At 51.6% G+C, this 22,038-nt stretch overlaps 1 protein-coding gene across 1 annotated transcript in view; it reads left to right on the top strand.

The window, feature by feature from the left end:
* LRRN2 (leucine rich repeat neuronal 2) overlaps positions 1–21,438 on the top strand; it is a 68,128-nt gene extending 46,690 nt beyond the window's left edge. The window contains exon 2 of the mRNA XM_023187008.2: positions 18,392–21,438. Coding sequence (XP_023042776.1) covers positions 18,618–20,759 — 2,142 coding nt within the window. The 5' untranslated portion in view covers positions 18,392–18,617 and the 3' untranslated portion in view covers positions 20,760–21,438. The remainder of the gene's footprint in view (positions 1–18,391) is intronic.
* The last annotated feature ends 600 nt before the right edge of the window (positions 21,439–22,038 follow it).

The following is a 22,038-nucleotide window of genomic DNA, read 5'->3' as shown; positions in this document are numbered from 1 at the left end:
CTGTGATCCTGTGCACAGGATTGGGCTCAATGAATCTTTGTAGAGTAAAAGACGTGTCACCCCTTGCTCAGTGGAGACCTGGCACTGGAATGCACAGCTCTGGCCTCCTTAGCCTGGGTTCTCTCCATCAAGCCAGGCTGACCAGCTAAGGAGGTTGAGCGGGCCCTTATGGCCAGGAGCCTCCTGGAGGCCTGTGGCCCTCTCCAGAGCTACCCAGGGGGCCGTGCCACCACTTGCAAACAGGGGAAGAACTTCCAAAGGTGGGAGCTGAGGCTGCCCTGCCAGGGGATGGCCATCTCAGGGCAGGGTCAGTCAGCAGGCTTACAGAGCCCAACAACCCTTCCCCAGCCTGGGAGCAGGAGCCTGGGGGTGGTGTCCCACTAGCCAGGCAGATAGACAGCTTCTTCGGTCTGGGATTTCACTGAAAGCCCTAAAGCCCTGAAGCCCTGCTTCACTTAGCACAGATTAGGCATCATGGGGCCCTAAAGATCTCCACATGACCTCTTGGCAAGTCTAGGATTGCTTCCTCGCTATGTACTACTTAGAAGACCTTGGGCAAGTTACTTCACCTCTGTAGGCCTCAGTTTCCTTGCCTGCAAAACAGGGGTGCCAGTAGTTCTGCCTCCAGCGGTGTGGGGGAATTCAATGAAATGGTGCACAAAAGCGCAGAGCTGAGTCCTGTTGTGAACACTAAAAGCAGGCCGGAGGCCTGGCCCCAGATCACCACAACAGCGCTCGGGCTCTGCGAACAGTAATGCGTGAGATCAGCGCTGGTGATTATATTCCCCAGGCCTCTGCCTGCAGGCCTCATGCCAAGGCCTGATGCTCGGGGTGGGGTGGGGGGGCACGGGGGTGCGGGGAGGAGAGCAGGCAATCACTGTTGGGGTCCCCCTACACTCAGTGAATGCTTTCACAAAGCAAGAGGGAGACCAGAAGAAAAGCAAGGAAAGGAAAAGAAAACCCTAGCACATTCTCCTCTGTCCTCCCCCAGCTCCGCAGCTCCTGAGGGAACTGAGCTGCATAATACAATGGGATTTAATAAAATGCCTTTAACTCACAAAGTTTGTCTGCTGCCAGCTCCTTAATTAAATTGCCTAATGCTGCTTTGCGATGGCAGCACAAACTCCTGTGTTTAAAGAGCACGATGTTGCCATGGCACTCCCCCACAGGGTGAGCGGGGTGTGGAGGAGCATACAGATGAGGCCCGGGGGTCGGGGCCTTCCCGCAGAGTCCTCTCTATCACCCTCTCAGTGACTGCCCCCAGACACACACACACACACACACACACAGACACACACACACACGTCACATGCTGCAGTAGGCAGACTCTGGTCTGGGAAAGGATTTAATCCTTGCTAAGAATGCTGAGCTGTGTTTTAGAACTGGGAGACTCAGGAGCATCTGCACAGAGCAGAGCTGGTCAGCTGGTCTGGCTGTGGACAGTGGGCGTCAGGCACAGCCCTTGGCACTCAGGGCAGCCCTGTGGGGCCTGGGGCAACCAAGCGTCTCCCCAAGCCGCTCCCTCTGGCTGCCAGCAGCCACCACCCTCTCCCCTGGTACACTGTACAATTACACTCGTCTATATGTGCCCTCACTTGAGAAGGACTGGGAAGCATTGGGCTAGATCTGATTGCTTTGATGAGAAAGTAGGAATGTTCTTTCACATGTGGACGGTAGAGGAAAGAGAAGCTCATTTGCTTTATGGATTTTTCCTTCAGAAGTAATAGTTCTCAGTCCTGGCTTCACATTCAAACCATTTGGGGATTTTCCCCCCAATACTTTATTATGAAAAATTCCAACATACAGCAAAGTCAAGGGAATTTTACAGTGAGCAATCATCTACCCCCCACCTAGACTCTACCATTAACCTTTTTATTAGACTTGCCTTATCACATCTCTCTCCATCTATCCATTCCTCTATCAATCCATCTTAATTTTGGTGCATTTCAAAGTAAATTACAGACATCAGTACACTTTTCCCTAAATATTTCAGTAGCAACAACTATGGGGTTCAATTTTTGCTTACAATGTTTTTTTTTTTAATATAAAATTTACAAAGAAATCCTGGGAAGTTTTTTTTTTAAAAAACACCATGTGTGGATCCTACGCCTCAGAGATTGGTTTAATTGGTCTAGAGTGGGAGGAAGGCATCAATATATTTTATTTTATTTATTCTAAAAGACAGAGTCACCCTCTGTCTCCCAGGCTGGAGTGCAGTCGTGCAATCATGGCTTACTGCAGCCTTGACCTCCTGGGCTCAAAGAATCCTCCTATCTCAGCCTCCTGAATAGCTAGGACTACAGGCATGCACCTTGTAGCCCACTGCCCACAGAAAGACCAGTTGGCCAACTCTGCTCTGTGCAGATGTCCCTAAGTCTTTCAGATCACTGTGTTGCCCAGCCTGGTCTCAAACTCCTAGGCTCAAGCAATCCTCCTGCCTTGGCCTTCCAAAGTGTTAGGATTACAGGTATGAGCCTGGCCAGCATTCGTATATTTTAAAAGATCCCCGTGTAATTCTGTGGTGCAGCCAGAGTTGAAAAACAGAGATAACAGGATGCAAATCATTGTCATTTGTATGTCCATGGTCATCCTTCTTTTAGTGTGCCCCTCTGTGTGCATGTGAATCCACTTATTTTCATGTTAGCATCATCGGGGGTCTCATTATCCAATGTGTATTTCCCAATTACAGAAGCTGCGTCTGTTTCAGGTTCCGTACACATCACAGCAATGAGGCCATATGCGTGTTCTGATGGTGATCAGGGTAGCTATGATGACCAGGATTGTGACAGTGGCTGGAGGAGAATGATGATGCTCGTGGAAGGTGTTAAGTGAGTGTGGTCATGGCAGCGAGCAGGGGATTCATACGGCAAAGATGGGGCTGGTGACATTAACAGAGATGGCCAGCTGCAGGTGGGCTGACCGTAGTGATGGTGGAGGTAAATCTCACGATGGCGTTGTGATAATGAGATGGTCATCCCGGTGATGCTGCTGCCGTTGCCTGTCCCTGTGAGGGTGATGTGCCAACAGATGCTCATTCCGTGCAGTGATACTCGTCTGGGAAGAACGTTGGTTGTTACATGCAGGAAGGTTGGTCCTTCCATTTGGAATTCTCACTGCTGCAAGGTACAGCTCCTTCCAAAATTCTGAGACCACCTGAGAACATTCTACCCTTGCAGCTAAGGAAGAGGCTCAGCACAGCAGCAGCAGCTCCTTGCTCAGCTGCCCTTTTCCACTGCACTTTAAGACAGAGCTCTGGTGTTAAGTACGAGTGGGTCATTAGGAACATTTATTTCAGATGAACAGTTCTGGGAGCCAACCGGACTTGGGATGCCAGCCATCTCGTGATCGATAGAGATTGTATTTGCTGCCTGCATGGTTTCCTGTTCCCTTCATGCCTGGTACACTCAAGAGAGGACTGGACAACTGCTGTGGTTCTCTCTCCCTTAACCCCTGCAGCAAGGAGCGGAGGTGAACAAAGCCCCAGAGTAGTCCTGACCTCTCTCCATGAGCTGGGATGACACCCTCTCTGAATTGTAGTGGGTTGCGGAGAGAGGCTTAAGGATGAGAACAAGGTTGGGGCTGCCAAGACACATTACATTTAAAATATTTATATATTAATATTTACTTATATGTAAATCTATATAAGCCCAGAGAATAATGCTGGAAAATACCTTTAAAATAATATTGTTCAATGCTTTTATTTTACAGATGAGAAAACTAGGGTTCTGTAGTCAGCAAATCAGATCATTGTTGAGAACAACAAAAACATCTTTTATGCATATATCTCTAACAAAACAGAGTGAACTCACACCTGTGATCTGATCGGATCTTTAGAATGGTCCTGTGAGTAGGCAGGAAACTTCCTGCCCACCTGACCAGTGGCTCCTGAATCCCTTCCCAGATTGTTCCCACTATGCAGTGAGCCTAGGTCACATCTGTATAGTACTTCTCAGTTCACCATGCGTATTTCACACTCATATTTTCATTTTAGCTGTACATCTCTGTAAAAAAGAGATGGTACTAGTCTTATTCCCATTTTTCAGTAGAGAAAACTGAGGCTCATAAAGCATCTTGCCCAAACTTGCACAGTTAGAAAGCAGCAGAGTGGGAACTAGAACTCAGGATGCCTATGTTACTGGGATGGCTTAAAACAACATAAATGTATTGTCTTGCAGATTTGGAGGCTGGAAGTTCAAAGTCAAGGTGTCAGCAGGACCATCCTCACTCTGAAACCTGTAGAGGAGGATTCTTTCTTGCCTCTTCCTGCTTTCTGGTGGTGGCCATCAATTGGTGGTGTTCCTTGGCTCACAGCTGCAGCACTTCCATCTGTCTCCATGGCACATGGCACCTTCCTGTGTGCCTCTGTCTTCACATGGCTTTTTTTATTTCTTATAAGGATACCAGTCATATTGAATTAGGGCCTTCCACAATAGCCTCATCATCAGGTGATTACATCTTCAGACACTATTTCCAAATAAGGTCATGTTTACAGGTACTGGGGGTTAGGACTTCAATATATCTTTCTGAGGAACACACTTCAACCCATAACAGTCCCTGACTTCCAAGCCAAGGGCCTTTTACAACATGCTGTTTGCACAGTGGGCTCCATCCCATTCGTTCTCTCCTCCACGTCTTCTATTCCCAAGGACCAGGTGCTTCCCTCCCCTGCAATTCAGGATGTAGGGCTGGCTGAGAGCACTTTTCATTTTCTGCTCTTCCCAAATTATTACAAGCTACTAAAGTAAAATCATGAAATATTGGTGGGCTTTTTGTCTTTTTTATTCCCAGACAGTAAAAATCATTAAGGCTTGCTCTTAATTAGTTTAATTTCAAAGCTTCTAAATATTGATTTAACCTACACTCTTTTGTACTTGCCGCAGTCATTGAATTATGCCTGTTATTGATCACAGATGGAAGCATTTCCTTCCACAGGCTTGGAGGCCCTGGGAGCTGCTGCTCCTGCGGCGGGTGCACTGGGCTCAGAAGGCATGGATGGGTGTGGAGGAGAGGAAGCCTCTGCCAGATTGGAAAGGGCCTTCTCTTGAAGAAGGGCTGCTAAGCTTAGGCCAGGGGCCAGTTTCTTTCTCTTGGCTTGGCCCAGGCCCAACGGAGCTTGAATAAATCAACTGGAAATCTCCTCATTCTATTCCAGGCTTGAGGAAGTGGAAGGAGAGCTGGGCCGCGGGGGCTGGAGGAGGGTGATGTGGGGTTGGGGTTTAGAGCACAGGTGTTAGGGCCAGCCAGAAGCAAGTTTGGGTCCTGGCTTTACCAGCTGAATGTTCTGGGCTGGGTACCTTCCCTCTCACATCTGAGAAGTGGGGCTGGTAATTTCCACATAACGGTGTTACTGTGAGCATTCAACACAATCCCTCTGGTGAGGCATCTAGCCCAAGGCCTGGCTACTAACCAGTGCTCAGTCAATGACTACCATTAACATCATTGACCTCTCACTGGAAAAATAAAAACTGGACTTGGAAGCATACTGTATCTTCTAGCCTCAGCCTCGTTACTTGTTTAGGTGTGAACTTGGACAAGTCACTTATCTTCTTTCCACTAAAATGAGGATAATGGCCCCTTTGACTTCAGAGGGCCACCGTGAATCACATACATCGTAGTCCATTTGTGCTGCTCTAACAGAATACCACAGAATGGGTAATTCATAAAGAACAGAAATTTATTTCTTATAGTTCTGGAGGCTGGGAAGTCCAAGACAAAGTGCCAGCATCTGGTGAGGGCTACTCTCTGCTTTCAAGATGGTGCCTCAAATGCTGCATCCTCACATGGCAGAAGGTAGACAAAAAAAAATTGTCTCTGTCAAGCCTTTTTATAATAGTAATTTATTTCTTCATGACCTAAACACATCCCAAAAAGCCCCACCTCCCAACACTGTTGCACTGGGGAATAAGTTTCCAGTACATGGATTTTGATGGATTTTGTGGGATATATTCAGACCATAGCAACATAGGATTGTGAATACAGAAGAATTTTTTTTTTTTGAGACAGAGTCTCACTCTGTCACCCACGTTGGAATGCAGTGGCACGATCTCAGCTCACTGCAACCTCCACCCCCCTGGTTCAAGTGATTCTCTTGCCTTAGCCTCCTGAGAAGCTGGGATTACAGGTGCATGCCACCAGGCCCACTAATTTTTGTATTTTTAGTAGAGTCGGGGTTTCACCTTGTTGCCAGGCTGGTCTCAAACTCCTAATCTCAAGTGATCTGCCCACCTTGGCCTCCCAAAGTGCTGGGATTATAGGTGTGAGCCACCACACCCGGCCAATATGGAATAATTTTCATTGCAAGGTGCATTTGATCTGAATGACCTATTATTATTGATGGCTGTTGTAGCTATTGCCTTTTGTTTGTTTGGGTTTGAGTTTGCTTTTATTGTTAGAGACAGGGTCTTGCTCTGTTGCCCAGGCTATAGTACAGTTGTATAGTCATAGCTCACTGCAACCTTGAACTCCTGGGCTCAGGCGATCCTTTCACCCCAGCCTCCCCGGTAGCTAGAACTACAGGTATGAGCCACCACACCCACATAGGTGTTGTGTGTGTGTGTGTGTGTATGTTTTGTTTTTTTGGAAGAGACAGGGTTTCACTGTGTTGGCCAGGCTGGTCTCAAACTCTTGGACTCAAATGAGCCTCCCTTGGCCTCCCAAAGCACTGAACTCACAGGCGTGAGCCCCTGCACCCAGCTGGTTACTGCCTTATATGCCTCCTTTGGTTGGCCTCTGCCTGGCTATTGCGTCCAGACCTTTCTGCCTCTGGCGTGCTGCTCCGTCTTCATCACATCACCCACACTCTCAGGCCCCGAGGGGAGCCACTCACTGCTTGGAACTCACTTCATATGTTTGAATCTCGGGACCTTTGCTCCTAGTGCCTCCTATCTGTGCATTACTGGCCTGTGGATTCCAGCAACACTACCCCTGTGGATTTTCCAATGGCTTTATTGAAGTATAATTCGCATACCATCAAATTCAGCCATTTTTAGTGTACAGTGATTTTTAGTAAATTCCTCTGAATGTTTGTCTAACTTCCTATACAAGGTAGAATCATGCCATCTCCCCTAGCTTATGCCCTGCTGCCCTTGCTGTGTGACAACTTTTATCATCCTCTAGTAGACTGGTTTGGTTTTCTTTTTAACCTGTGAATCCCCACCTGCCCTCCCCCATAACTTTGTATTTGCAGCCCTCACATACTTACAGTGCCTGGGATAAGGTCAAGGCTCTATTTCATGCTCAAAGGATAAGAGTTCCCTTGTGGCCAGGACAGAGGAGGTGAGGGAAGTCTTGAATACCCAACCTAATCTGTCAGGGTATAAGCAGCTCATCATATACACACACATATATATATTAGATTGAACACTCTAGGTGTCACTCTTCTTGGCTTGTAGAATTCTAATCTGAGCTGGAGAGGAGGTTAGAGATTAGCTAGCCAGCAATCCTCAAACTTCAGCGTACATCAGAACCACCTGCAGCACTTGTTCAAATACAGGTGACTAGGGCCCACCCTCAGGGTTTCTGATTCTAGAGATCTTGGTTGGACCAAGGAACCCGCATTTCTAGCAAGTTTCCAGGTGATGTGAATTCTACTGGTCCATGGACTACAATATGAGAACCACTGCTCTAGCCCAACCCCCTCATTTTGCAGATGAGAAACCCAAGGCCTAGAGAAGGAAGAAGACACCATCCAAAGTCTGTCCCCAAGCCGGGAGTAGAGCCAGCCCTGTCCCATCCTGCGTCTACCAGCTCTGCTTCCCCCATCTGGCTTTGGAGATGAGGGAGGAGTGGAAAGCAGGAAGCAGTCTCTGAGAAACACTGTCCACTGGCCTGCCCTGGCAAGGTGGGGTGCAGAGGGACTGCCCAGGGAGAGGTCTGTGGCACTGAGGAGGGGCACAGGAGAAGGCCTGGGAGAGGGAATGGCCAGGGCATTGGAGGAGGTGGCCAGGATGGCAAGCCATTGTCTTGCGGTTAGTGGGGAGGAAAGACAAACCCGCCACAGGGCCTCAGCTGCAGCCATTTATCTCCAGGCTTCCTGGACAGCTGACAGAGGGAGCAGGCAGCGCCCCCGAGACCAGGACTCCTTCCACGGCTTGATTTATCTAGACCTTCGTCTGGCAAACCTGCTGATGAAATGAGTCTCCTTTTCTCTCCGCCTCATCAATTTTCATTCTGATTTCACTTTCCTTTTCCGTTAGAAGGGGCTTGGCCTTTCTCTGTGTTTAACTGGGCTGCTCCCCATTCTCTGCCTCCCTTTCTCCTCAGCCACCAGAGCCCAGCCCCTCTGACCAGGCCTCCCTCACCCCCACCCGACCCTGCCTTGAGGTTCCTTTCCTCAGTACCACTGACACTTGGAGGCAGGAAACCCACCTCCTTAGCTAAGGCCTCATTCACCTCGAAAGCAGTGGTGCTTCCCTATATTCATCCAGGGCCATAAAGCTACTCTCCCTGTCCTCAAGCAGCTCACAGTCTGAGAGAGAGAAGATGAGCATCATATTTGATGTGAATTTTTTTTATTTCAACTTTTATTTTATGTACAGGGAGATCCATGTGCAGATTTATTACTCAGGAATATTGCATGATGCTGGGGTTTGGAGTATGGCTCCTGTCACCCTGGTAGTGAGCATATACCTGATACGTAGGTTTTTAACCGCCCCCCCACACACACACGCTGTAGTAGTCCACAGTGTCTGCTGGTCCTATATTTATGTCCATATGTGCTCAATACTTAACTCCCACTTATAAATGAGAAGATGTGGTATTTGATTTTCTGTTCCTGTGTGAATTTGCTTAGGACAATGGCCTCCAGCTCCACCTACACTGCTGCAAAGGCCATGTTCTTTTGATGCCTATGTAGTATTCCATGGTGCATATATTAGTTTGTTTTCACACTGCTGATAAAGACATACCTGAAACTGGGAAGAAAAAGAGGTTTAATTGGACTTATAGTTCCAGATGACTGGGGAGGCCTCAGAATCATGGCAGGAGGTGAAAGGCACTTCTTACATGGCAGCGGCAAGAGAAAATGAGGAAGATGCAAAAGCAGAAACCCCTGATGAAACCATCAGATCTTGGGACACTTATTCACTACCATGAGAACATTATGGGGGAAACTGCCCCCATGATTCAAATTATCTCTCACAGGTCCCCCCCGCAATACGTGGGAATTATGGGGGTACAATTCAAGAGGAGATTGGGGTGGGCACACAGCCAAATCATATCAGTGTATATAGAGCACATTTTCTTTGCGGATGTGGATTCTTGAGGGTGGAGGAAGGAGCAAGGGACTGATTATTTTGAGTTGGTGGTAGAGCCTGGTCGTCAGGGAAGACCACATGGGGTACAGCATAAACTGTGACTTCAGAGATGGAAAGTAATTCCCCAGATACGCAGGTGAGGAAGGGGACTTGTGGGCAAGGTCCCTGCATGTGCGAAGGCATGGGACAGGAGAGACTCTCGCTTGTATTGCTCTTGAATCTTCCTTCCCCTTCCCCCCTGCCCTTGCCTCTGTTCCAGGGATCCACTGGGGCTAAAGGGATGTCTTGGGGCACAGACTGCTGGAGGAGCCATGCTGCAGGGTCTGTTCAGCACCCCAACCTGACTCCTGATGCAGAGAGGTGGAGAAGCTCATGGGTCAGCACTGGGCTTGGCTGCCCATCTGAGGCTTGCAACTGTGGCCAGCGTGGAACATCTATGGGAGGCCATCAGCTGGGACATTTAGAATTCTTCTGGTAGGGGAGGGGCACTCTCGACCCTTCTGGAGAGCATGTGGGGAAGCAGAGAAGCTGATTCCCTAAGCCAGGAGGAGCTGGTGCTGAGTTGTTTATTGAGTGAGCATTGTGTCCAACACCAGTGATCTTTAAATGAACTGAGTCCTAGAGCCATCCTGAAGACTAGAACTAGGATCCCGGTTGGAGACTGCAGGGAGTGCTTATAGTTGACATCAGACAGGGCAACTCTGTTAGGAAGGAGTATCACCTGCACTGGGAAGGTTCCAAGGAAGAGGCTGCCCACCTTAGAGACTGAGTACCCTGATAGGCCAACCTGATGCTGGCCTAGTACAAAGGTGGTCTCGAAGCCCTGCCAGGGAAATGTGCCTCTAAGAAATCAAAGTGGATAAAAAGGGCAGGAAACTCTAATGAGCACCAGGCACTCTCTAGACGTCTTTTTCAGATTCCCCCTCGCTATGAGGCAGGTCTGTCTCCATCTTGCAGATGAGAATCTCAGTGAGGAGGTTCAGGATCACACAGCCAGCACAGGACTCTGGTGCCGCACTGTCTCTAAAGCCCGCCATTCAACCACTCGCCTACGCTCTCAGAGAGGTCGGTGGAACCCGCGGGATTTCTGGTAGGGGATCCCGAAAGAGCTTCAAAGGGCAAAGACTGTCATAGGAGCATGGCAAATCCAGAGGCAAGAACTTGAGTCAGAGAAGAATGCCCTCTTCACCTGGGGGCCAGTGACCAAGGAAGGGCTAAAGAGGCCATGCCTGTAGTGACCTGGGTATTGCCCAGGGAAGACAGGCTCTGGGATGACGCTTGTCTCCTTCCTGTCAGGAAGGAAGGAGGCAGAGGGTCTGAGCCCAGACACTGCCTACCCCATAGGCAATGGAGCCACCTAAGCTCTGAGACAGCCAGACCCCTCCCCACTTGCCTTGCCTGCCTTGCCTTTATCTTCTTCCCTCCCTCCCTCTTTCTTTCCTTCTCCTGATATTCTCTGAGCTACCGCTGTGTCCAGACTGTTGGAAGAACTGGCAACTTGGAGTACAGTTCCTGCCTCAGAGGAGTTCACAGTCTGGTCGGGGAGACAGCCAGCCAGCCAGTTTAGGATGGAGGCACACTAGGGCATCATGGGAGCCCAGGAGATGGATGCAGGGGGTCAGAAAAGTTTCCTCTGAGGATCGGCAAAAGCCTGGCAGCAAGTGGCAGTGAGATGCAGCCTGGAGCTGCCTCCGTACCCTCAGCAGGCTGGCTCGGCTCCCCTGCAACCTTTTTTGGTGCAGTGCACGCAGACAGCAATGACTCTGTGCTACCTACTGGCACCTTCCACTCCTAATTAAGAAATAACGAGGCAGGCTGCCTTCCAGGCAGCAGAGCTCTAACACTCTCTGCTTGGGCCAGCCAGGAGACCTGGGAAGACAGAGATTCCTGCCTGGGGACAGTCCCTCCCCTCCCAGGCCCAACAAGGGGGTTTTCTGGAACCCTGACCCCTCTCATACCAGAAAGGAGGGGAGGGCAAGTATGAAAAAAGAAGCCTCACCTTTGCCCAGCAGATGCCCTCCAGTCCCTTCCCACCATGACAGCCCTGGAGGTCAGGTGAGCGCTGGCACCGAAATCATGGAACTGGCAAGGGCTGGTGATGGGGTTCGGATCCTGGCTCCTCTACGCGCTCACTGTGGGACCTCAGTCCGGCCCCTTAGCTTTGTGGAGCTTAGGTTTCTCATCTGAAAAGTATGTCCCTCGCAGAAGGATGGGATGAGGAATATAAAGTGGCTAGCAAATAGAAGTCCTGGTACATGGAAGACACTCAGGAATGCCACATCTTTCCTCTGAGACTTTGCTTTCTGTTAGCATCCCAGTGATGTCAACTAGAGTTGAAGGGACTCATTTTCCCAAAAGAGAGATTCTCAGAGTAATGGTTTTCAAGCTTTTATAGCTACAGCCCAAGGCAAAAAAAAAAAAAAAGAAAAAGCCTTGTATCATGTCCCAGTGCACAAATGTGTGTGTACAAAATAGCAGGGGGAGCATCTCAAAACAATGCTTAGTCTGGCTGCATACAATGCAGTCTGATATTCTCTATCATTTTTTTAATGTAGATCGTGACCCATGTTAAATTGTTTTCATGACCTACTAATGGGTTGTGATTCACAGTTCCCGGCAGAGTACCCCTCAGTCCTGCAAGGGAAAGTGCATGACACTAGGCTCTAGGGACACAAAAATCCATAACAAACCATCCTTTCCTCAAGAAGCTCTCAGCCTGGTTAGGAAGACAGACTCACGGCCTAACAGTGAGGAAGCTGCCACTGTGGTTTGTTCAGAGAATCTCGGGGGCAGCTGTGGGAGGAACCACTCCTCTCTAAGGGAAAGCATCACAGGGGAGGTGGCATTTGGGATGGGTTTTCACAGCTGAAGAGAAGTTGAAGAGTTGAAGTTGGGGAAGGGCATGGCAGGCAGAGTGAGAGGCCCGAGGTGTGGAAGGAAAAATAGCCAGAGTGTGGCGTGTCTGGGAATGAGAGGCAGTGAGGGGAAGTGTGGCTCACTCAGGTGAGTAGGAGAGCCTGAAAGAGGCCACCGTACGGGACAAGGCCAGAAATGAAAAGAGAAGGTTAAGTGTGAGCATTTTAGTGAGGGGTGTGAGATGGGAGAGGGCAGATGAAGAGGATGGGCATTTCCAGCCTTTGGTGGACGATGGTGCTGATGGCAATGGGAACAATGCAGCACAGCTAGATGGTGGGAGATGTTGTGTTTAGGACAAGAGAATGGGAGGAGCCTCTGAGACTGCCGAGTAGAGTGGCCCAGGGGATGGATGGTTAGGAGTGCAGGTCTGGGCCCCTCCTTCCTGTCCACCCCCAATCCATCCTCTTGCCTAGTGTCCCGGAACTCTGTGATGAGAAGGCCTAGGGGGCACGGGGGGCCAGGAGGTCACCCACATCATCCTCCCTCAAGGTAGCATGGCACTCCCAGGCCCAGGCCATGAGGATGCTGCCCAGAGCTGAGCCCCAAAGCTGAGAGCAATTTTTAGATATGGGAACTCTAGAAAGAGAGAGAAGAATCAGCCTCTCTTCCTGGAGATCACAGGTTAAACATGAGACTGAGAAGCTATAGCCCATTTTGAAGTAGGAGGAGGAATGAAGTGGATTTAAAGTTCCTTAATGCCAGAGTAACCTAATTCCAAAGACCCTGGTCCCAACTTATCATGGAAAAGGAAGGGGAATTCTGGGTTTTCAAGATGAAACTGCTTGGTGGTGATAGAAGTTGGGACAGTGGTTAGCTCCAGGTGGGGGCTGGATATTGACTGGGAAGGGGCATGTACCTAGGAAGCTTCTGGAGAGCTGGGAATGTGTATGTCTTGATTTGGGTGGTGGTTGCACTTGTACCTATGCATGTTGGGATCGGGGACATTTATCTACTCTCCTGTACATATGTTATGCCTCAACAATATTTTTTAAAGTTTATTACAAAAATTGAGAAGTGAGAAGTATTAGGTATTAGTATTAAAAGTAATGGCCAAAACCGCAATTACTTTTGCTCCAACCCAATGCATGGTAAGATGAAAGGAGAGGCCACAATGCTGGGAAGCAATGGAGGGAACTAACAGGCACTTCGTGCACCTTACATCCCGTACTCCTCACAGCAGTTCCAGAAGGGATGCAGGCATTATCCCCATTTCCCAGCTCGGGGATTTGGGGCTCGAAAGATTAAGTACTTTGCCCAAGGTCACACAGTGAGCAGCAGAGCCAGGCTCACGCCCCACCACTCCTCCTTCACATAAGTTATTTATGGAATTAGACTCTGGAAGAGCAGATAAACGCTGAGGCTGAGGTCTCCTCCAGCTCTGAGGTTTCCTCCAGCTCCGAGGTTCTGGTTATGTGTGATTAAATGGGAAGTGGGAGTGAGGGGCCAGGCTCACCTCCCAGGAGGAGCTGGAGGCCAGGTATGCAGATGGAGGACTGGCCTTCCTCACCCTCAGCATCCCTCCCACCCAGCGCTTATCTGCTGGTGAGGAGGCTGGAGTTTATCAACGCTACACTCAATTATGCCGCCCATCTGTCTCCGCAGCTTTGTGGGGGAGAGGGATGTCCTGGCACTGAAGCAGCCAAGGCCAGGCAATCGATCACCGCCTACCCTCCCTCCGGACCCTCAGCTCCCAGGGGGCTGGGCAGGGAACCGCCAGGGAGAGGAGGGAGGAGGAGAGGAGAGGAGACTCTGTGTCCACCAATACCAGTCAGGAGCACTGGGGCTGTGCTGGGGCCAGGGCCTGAGAAGCAGGGAAGGGAGAAAGCACCAACAGCATCTCCAAAACTCTTCCTTCAGACCTTTGCCAAAGGTCTTAGTTTAATCAGGAGCAGAGTGGATTAATTCCACAGTTTCTGCTAAATCCACAGAAACAGCCTGGAGGACATAGGCCTGACAGGGTTTGCAGCACCAGCCCTTCCAAGAGAGAAACTTGCCCTTGGAGTGGGCAACCAACCCTGCTTCTTGGAATACAGCTCTTGGGCTTTTGTCTCCTGTCACTGAAGCCCACAGCTGGCCAGCAGTCACTGCACAAAAAGCCGCCCACAGCCCCCATTCAGAAGGCAGGCTGAGGTCTATGTGCAGCAGCTGGCTGTGTTTGTCCCTGTGGTTCCAGGCCCAGCCACACACACACAGGAACAGTGTCCTTCCCCACACTGTCCCCCAAGGGGGTCGTTCTGGGCAGGAGTCAAGGAACAGGAGCTGAGGGGCCCAGCAGGGGGCAGGTGGGGTGGAGGACCTGAGGACCCAGGTTTTCTCTGAAGGGATTTGCAACTGAGGCAGCCTTGCCCTCTGCTCCTGTAAAACAGGCGCTGATCCGCGTTGGCTGGGCTGGTGAGGCAGGCTGTAGAGTCAAAGACCCTGGGTTTGAATCCTGACCCCACTGCATAGAAGCTGTGCAACCTCTGATGAATCACTTAATGTTTCTCTCAGTTGCCTCACTGGCAAAATGGGGCTAAATAATCCCTTCTTGCCTACACACAGGGTTGTTGGGGGGATTAAATGCAATGCGTGTTCTCTATGCCTTTCACTATAGCCACTCTCAAGCACCCGCTACATGCTCAATCCTACACTTGGTACTCTGAGGACACAAAAAGTGTGTAAGATATGGCCCCTGCCTCAGGCCGCTTGGAATCCAGTTGGGGAAAGTATACACGTGACAGTCTGAACTCCTGATCACCCCTGGAGATTACAGATGAAAGACAATTAGATTTCTCTGCAGCTCCCGGATAGAAACTGCTAATCAGCCTGCATGAGCGGGCCATGTGCAAGGCAGCCTTAGATGGTGATGGCAGGTGAGTGGGCAGCTCTGAGCTGCATCCCGGAAAGGGCTGCATGCTCAGCAGTGAGGGGGTGGACTTGCCTGGGCCTTTGCCAAGCCTTGGGGTCAGAGGTGCCGTGTGAGCATAAGTCTTCAAGTCACTGCCTCTGGATCCTAAGGCCCAGCCCCAGGCTCCTAGCCCAGGAGCCACAACCTCTGCCTCCTCCACCCAGCCCAACCAGGGGAGGGAAGGAAGGGGCAGCAGTCTCGGGTGCAGGGAAAAGGCAAGTGCCTGGAGGGTTTCAATTAAGTTTTAAATGGTTCCTTGATTCCCTCAGTGCAGTTGAGCACTGACTCAGAGCTTAGAACCAAGTGTTGATGAAGAAGGGAAGCTGGACTCAGGTAGGGTCTAAAAGTCAGGGAGATGCTGGGGCCCAGCTGAAGACCCCTCTCCACCTCCTCCAGCCCTCACCCTTCTCTCCACTTGGGAAATGTCTTGGGCTCTCCTAGTTGTTTTGTGTTTTTGAACCTGCCTCCCCCATTAGCATGGCACTTGCTAACTTATTGAGCCCTAGGAGCCAACTTCTGCTGTCCCCTAAGAAGTCCTATAGCTGGAGAACCTCCTAACCCTGAGGGATAAGTCGGAGCTGGAAGGGAGCTAACATTTGTCCAGTTCTTTCTGTGTGCAACACGCTCATTTAATTCCAGTGACAATCTCATGTAATATAGAAGGAAATGGTTGCTCAGAGCAGTCAAGTAGCTTTGCCTCAGGTGCTTGGGTAGTGAGTGGTAGGGCCGAGATTTGGGTCCTGATCTATTTGCTGATGGGTCTGCTCTCTCACAGCAGGTCTAGGTGGCAGTCAGTAGTCTCTGGTATGTAAGTGTGGCACGACTACTGGCCATAGATCCAGTTCCACAACAGGGACCTCTCGGAGACTCAGCTTGTTCCCTCCTTCCTTTCCACCCACATAGAACACCACAAAATTCCCTCCCCACTTCCTGACCCCCATACACTGGCTTGGGTAGCTGGGTTCCCCTTGGACATGTATGCAGGCATGCATGCATGTGTGCACGTGTGTTTGTTTACCTTGAGTTTTACGTATCAGTGCACACACACCCCTACGCAACACCTCTATGCCTTTTAAGTCACGGTGGTTTTTCCCACCTTCAGAAATAGCTGCAGAGGAAAGTGGGAAGTAGTCAAATGTAAATAGGCTTGCTGTGTTCCTGCTCAGGGAAGGGGACCCTGCCTCCAACTGCTCCCCTCCCAAGCCCTAGCATGCTGGAAGCAGGATGAGATAGGCAAAGAACCCCTCTGGCCCACTGAGAGGCACCTGCCTGGATAGTGGCAGGAGACATAGTTCCAAGGTTTTTGCAGCTGCCTGGTAAGGAGTCATCACCCTGGGGGACAAGAACAGGCACATGGCCTGCAACTTTGGCAGTCAGTACATCCCAGACCCTCCAGAGGCCCAGGGCAGAGTCAGACCAGACAGACCTGGGAGCACAGATGTGAAGTGTAAACGGCACACAGCCCGCTGGACTTGGGTTGATTCTTGTATCTTGCTGCTCGCCAGCTATGTGACTTGAGCCAAGTTCTTTAATCTCTTCAGGACCTCAGTCTCTTAATCTGTAAACTGGAGGTATGAGTGCTTATCTCATATACCTGTTATGAGGGTCATGTGAAAAAAGACATTCAGAGTCTTTGAAGAGTCCTGAGCAATGGTGGGTGCTCAGTAAGTGTTTGTGCATTTCCTTGACACTTGTAGCTAAAAACTTACCTGGAATCAGATTCCCACTCAGGAGTCAGAACAGGCTCAAGAAGGCAACACAGTCTGGCCCCTTTTTGTTTCCATCTTTGGTTCTAGGCCAAGGCTATACTTGCCTCCATGGCCCTGGGATCTAAGAGAGAAACTGGATAGGTTCCTCATACTCAGGATGGAGGAAACAGCAGTGGCTTGGATTCTCGACTGGAGGGGTGATGTCCAATCTCCTGGGGAAAGGAGCTCTGGAGTCACAGAGATTGATTCATACAATCAACACTCACTGGGCACCCATCCTGTACTACAGGCACAAGAGGCAAGACAGGTCTCTAGTTAGAGGTGTTTTCCCATGGTGTGGTGAGAACTGTGACAGCAGGAAGCGTGAATACTTTAAGAGCATAAAGCCAGCCCCTTAGCCAGGTGGGGAGGTTTTGGAGAAGCTTTCTGCAGGTGGTGACTGAAGTTAAAGTTGAGCGTTGAAGAACAAGTAAGGGTTGTCTGGAAGACAATGAGGAGGAGACATCAGAAGGGTGACATGTCACGGTAACCTGAGGTTTGTGTGCAGTGGGTAAGTGGGGTGGTGACAAGAGAAGCCAGGTGAAGGGGCCAGGTCACAGAAGGCCTTACCTGCACAGCTGAGGAGCTCAGACCCAGGCTTCTTAACTCCACTACCTCCTCCTGGGCAACTCTGCCAGGCTGTTGGGAAAGGAGAAAACCTCCTGCCTCCAGGGTGAGGAAGTTGGCAAACACCAAAGCAGTATCCCTACCTGGAAGATCCTAGGCAGCAGAACACCCCAGCCTGCCTGGATGTGGATCAGGTCTGCGCTGCCTTTTACCTCTAGAGTCCTGGGGAGCCCATCCCAGATTTTAGAAGCTGTTGTACTTATTTCCACCAGTCCTACCCACCTCCCACTTACACTGCCAGAGGAATTTCTGGAAACTTATCATTTTATCTTCCATTTACCCAGTGAGCCAAGGAGGCTGGGAGGAAAGAGGTAAGAAAGGTTGGAGAACCTACCTCACATCTCTCTGGGCTCAGAAGCACTCTGAAGATAACAATAATTTCAGCCCATCCACTCTCCTTCCCTCCCAAACACACACGTGCATGTGCACACACGCGCGCACACACACACACACACACACACACACACCTTCCTCTCCTTCACTGAAGACTCACAGTCACTGACTCTGTGAGCAGGTCATAGAAAAGGACACTAAAGCCTTAAGGACGGTCCTGGCCATGACCTCTGCAGCTCTTTTGGCTTGTTGAGTCAAAAAACACGGGAGGGGCCAGGCACAGTGACTCACACCCGTAATCCCAGCACTTTGGGAGACTGAGGCAGGCAGATCACTTGAGGTCAGGAGTTCAAGACCAGCCTGGCCAACATGGAGAAACCCCGTCTCTACTAAAAATACAAAAGTTAGCCAGGGGTGGTGGCACATGCCTGTAATCCCAGCTATTTGGGAGGCTGAGCCAGGAGAATCACTTGAATCCAGGAGGCGGAGGATGCAGTGAGCTGAGTGCGCCACTGCACTCCAGCCTGGGTGACAGAATGAGACTCTGTTTTAAACAAACAAACATGGGAGGAGGGGTAGATACTGTTTCTCTGCAACCTCCTTAACTCTGCATCCTCTTCTTCCAGGGCTGCCCCTGATGGGGCCTGGCAATGAGTGAGCAGGCCCAGCCCCGGTGGACAAGGAAGAGAAGCCATATCCAGGAGGGCAAGAAGTGACACCCGGCGTAGAATGACTGCCCTGGGAGGGTGGTTCCTTGGGCCCTGGCAGGGCTGCTGACCCTTACCCTGCAAAACACGAAGAGCAGGACTCCAGACTCTTCTCGTGAATGGTCCCCTGCCCTGCAGCTCCACCATGAGGCTCCTCGTGGCCCCCCTCTTGCTAGCTTGGGTGGCTGGTGCCACTGCCGCTGTGCCCGTGGTACCCTGGCGTGTGCCCTGCCCCCCTCAGTGTGCCTGCCAGATCCGGCCCTGGTATACACCCCGCTCGTCCTACCGCGAGGCTACCACTGTGGACTGCAATGACCTATTCCTGACGGCGGTCCCCCCGGCGCTCCCCGCAGGCACACAGACTCTGCTCCTGCAGAGCAACAGCATTGTCCGTGTGGACCAGAGTGAGCTGGGCTACCTGGCCAATCTCACAGAGCTGGACCTCTCCCAGAACAGCTTTTCGGATGCCCGAGACTGTGATTTCCATGCCCTGCCCCAGCTGCTGAGCCTGCACCTAGAGGAGAACCAGCTGACCCGGCTGGAGGACCACAGCTTTGCAGGGCTGGCCAGCCTACAGGAACTCTATCTCAACCACAACCAGCTCTACCGCATTGCCCCCAGGGCCTTTTCCGGCCTCAGCAACTTGCTGAGGCTGCACCTCAACTCCAACCTGCTGAGGGCCATTGACAGCCGCTGGTTCGAAATGCTGCCCAACTTGGAGATACTCATGATTGGCGGCAACAAGGTAGACGCCATCCTGGACATGAACTTCCGGCCCCTGGCCAACCTGCGTAGCCTGGTGCTAGCAGGCATGAACCTGCGGGAGATCTCCGACTATGCCCTGGAGGGGCTGCAAAGCCTGGAGAGCCTCTCCTTCTACGACAACCAGCTGGCCCGGGTGCCCAGGCGGGCACTGGAACAGGTGCCCGGGCTCAAGTTCCTAGACCTCAACAAGAACCCACTCCAGCGAGTAGGGCCGGGGGACTTTGCCAACATGCTGCACCTCAAGGAGCTTGGGCTGAACAACATGGAGGAGCTGGTCTCCATCGACAAGTTCGCCCTGGTGAACCTCCCCGAGCTGACCAAGCTGGACATCACCAATAACCCACGGCTGTCCTTCATCCACCCCCGCGCCTTCCACCACCTGCCCCAGATGGAAACCCTCATGCTCAACAACAACGCTCTCAGTGCCTTGCACCAGCAGACGGTGGAGTCCCTGCCCAACCTGCAGGAGGTAGGTCTCCACGGCAACCCCATCCGCTGTGACTGTGTCATCCGCTGGGCCAATGCCACGGGCACCCGTGTCCGCTTCATCGAGCCGCAATCCACCCTATGCGCGGAGCCTCCGGACCTCCAGCGCCGCCCAGTCCGTGAGGTGCCCTTCCGGGAGATGACGGACCATTGTTTGCCCCTCATCTCCCCCCGAAGCTTCCCCCCAAGCCTCCAAGTAGCCAGTGGAGAGAGCATGGTGCTGCATTGCCGGGCACTGGCCGAACCCGAACCCGAGATCTACTGGGTCACTCCAGCCGGGTTTCGACTGACACCTGCCCATGCAGGCAGGAGGTACCGGGTGTACCCCGAGGGGACCCTGGAGCTGCGGAGGGTGACAGCGGAAGAGGCAGGGCTGTACACCTGTGTGGCCCAGAACCTGGTGGGGGCTGACACTAAGACGGTTAGTGTGGTTGTGGGCCGTGCTCTCCTCCAGCCAGGCAGGGACGAAGGACGGGGGCTGGAGCTCCGGGTGCAGGAGACCCACCCCTATCACATCCTGCTATCTTGGGTCACCCCACCCAACACAGTGTCCACCAACCTCACCTGGTCCAGCGCCTCCTCCCTCCGGGGCCAGGGGGCCACAGCCCTGGCCCGCCTGCCTCGGGGAACCCACAGCTACAACATTACCCGCCTCCTTCAGGCCACGGAGTACTGGGCCTGCCTGCAAGTGGCCTTTGCTGATGCCCACACCCAGTTGGCTTGTGTGTGGGCCAGGACCAAAGAGGCCACTTCTTGCCACAGAGCCTTAGGGGACCGTCCTGGGCTCATTGCCATCCTGGCTCTCGCTGTCCTCCTCCTGGCAGCTGGGCTAGCGGCCCACCTTGGCACAGGCCAACCCAGGAAGGGGGTGGGTGGGAGGCGGCCTCTCCCTCCAGCCTGGGCTTTCTGGGGCTGGAGTGCCCCTTCTGTCCGGGTTGTGTCTGCTCCCCTCGTCCTGCCCTGGAATCCAGGGAGGAAGCTGCCCAGCTTCTCAGAAGGGGAGACACTGTCACTACCATTGTCTCAAAATTCTTGAAGCTCAGCCTGTTCTCAGCAGTAGAGAAACCACTAGGACTACTTTTTACCAAAAGAGAAGCAGTCTGGGCCAGATGCCTTGCCAGGAAAGGGACATGGACCCACGTGCTTGAGGCCTGGCAGCTGGGCCAAGACAGATGGGGCTTTATGGTCCTGGGGGTGCTTCTGCTGCCTCCAAAAAGTTGCCCTTACCTCCTAGGGGCATCTCTGCTGCCATTCTGAGGAACATCTCCAAGGAACAGGAGGGACTCTGGCTAGAGCCTGCTGCCTCCCCATCTTCTCCCTGCCCAGAGGCTCCTGGGCCTGGCTTGGCTGTCCCCTGCCTGTGTCCCCGGGCTGCACCTCTTCCTCTTCTCTTTCTCTGTACAGTCTAGTCGCTTGCTCTTGTGCCTCCTGGGCAAGGGCTAAAGGAGGCCTCTCCATCTTACCTTGGGGAGGCTGCCCTCAATGTGGGAGTGACCCCAGCCAGATCCGAAGGACATTTGGGAGAGGGATGCCCAGGAACGCCTCATCTCGGCAGCCCGGGCTCGGCATTCCGAAGCTGACTTTCTATAGGCAATTTTGTACCTTTGTGGAGAAATGTGTCACCTCCCCCAACCCGATTCACTCTTTTCTCCTGTTTTGTAAAAAATAAAAGTAAATAATAACAATAATACGGGGGAAAGGAATGAAAGGAAAATGATCCTCTGAGTACTGAGTGCAGTTAAGGAGCTCTGCTCCGGAATCTCCGTGGAGCCAGCTGGGCATGGTGGCCAGCTGGGATATGAGAAGATGGACAAGAAAAGGGACAGAGTGAAAGAGGGGACAGTTTTTCCTTTTCAGTTTGAATTCTGGCCCCTGGGCCTGCTTCTGGCCCCCAAGAGTCTCCGTGGCTGTGACAATGACCAGAGTGAGGAAGGGAGGGAGGCAGAGCGCAGGAAGCAAGGAGAGGGGTGGGAGAGAACCATGGAGACAAACCCTGAGATGGGGAGAGCGGAAATTTCCATCACCAAATGCTGTCACCCCTTCTCCTTCTCTGATAAGCAATTAACATGCCAGAGCATAGGAAGCACTTCCCAGCCTATTTCTAATTAAACAAACCCAAGAGGCAGAGTCATGCAGAGAATTGCAAATCATCAAGACAGCAAGAACTTTGGCTCGCTAGGGCAGGAGCAGGGCGTGGGGTGATAGAGGATTTAGGGAGAAGAGGGCTATGGGATAAGGAAATTACTGCATTTTATCTGTCTGTTTCATTTCAGTATAATTTGCAATGAGCATGGTTTGCTTTTTTAGTTTTTTCG

Source organism: Piliocolobus tephrosceles, chromosome 1, assembly GCF_002776525.5.
Source record: "Piliocolobus tephrosceles isolate RC106 chromosome 1, ASM277652v3, whole genome shotgun sequence".
NCBI lineage: Eukaryota > Metazoa > Chordata > Mammalia > Primates > Cercopithecidae > Piliocolobus > Piliocolobus tephrosceles.
This window is presented reverse-complemented; position numbering and strand designations above follow the sequence as displayed.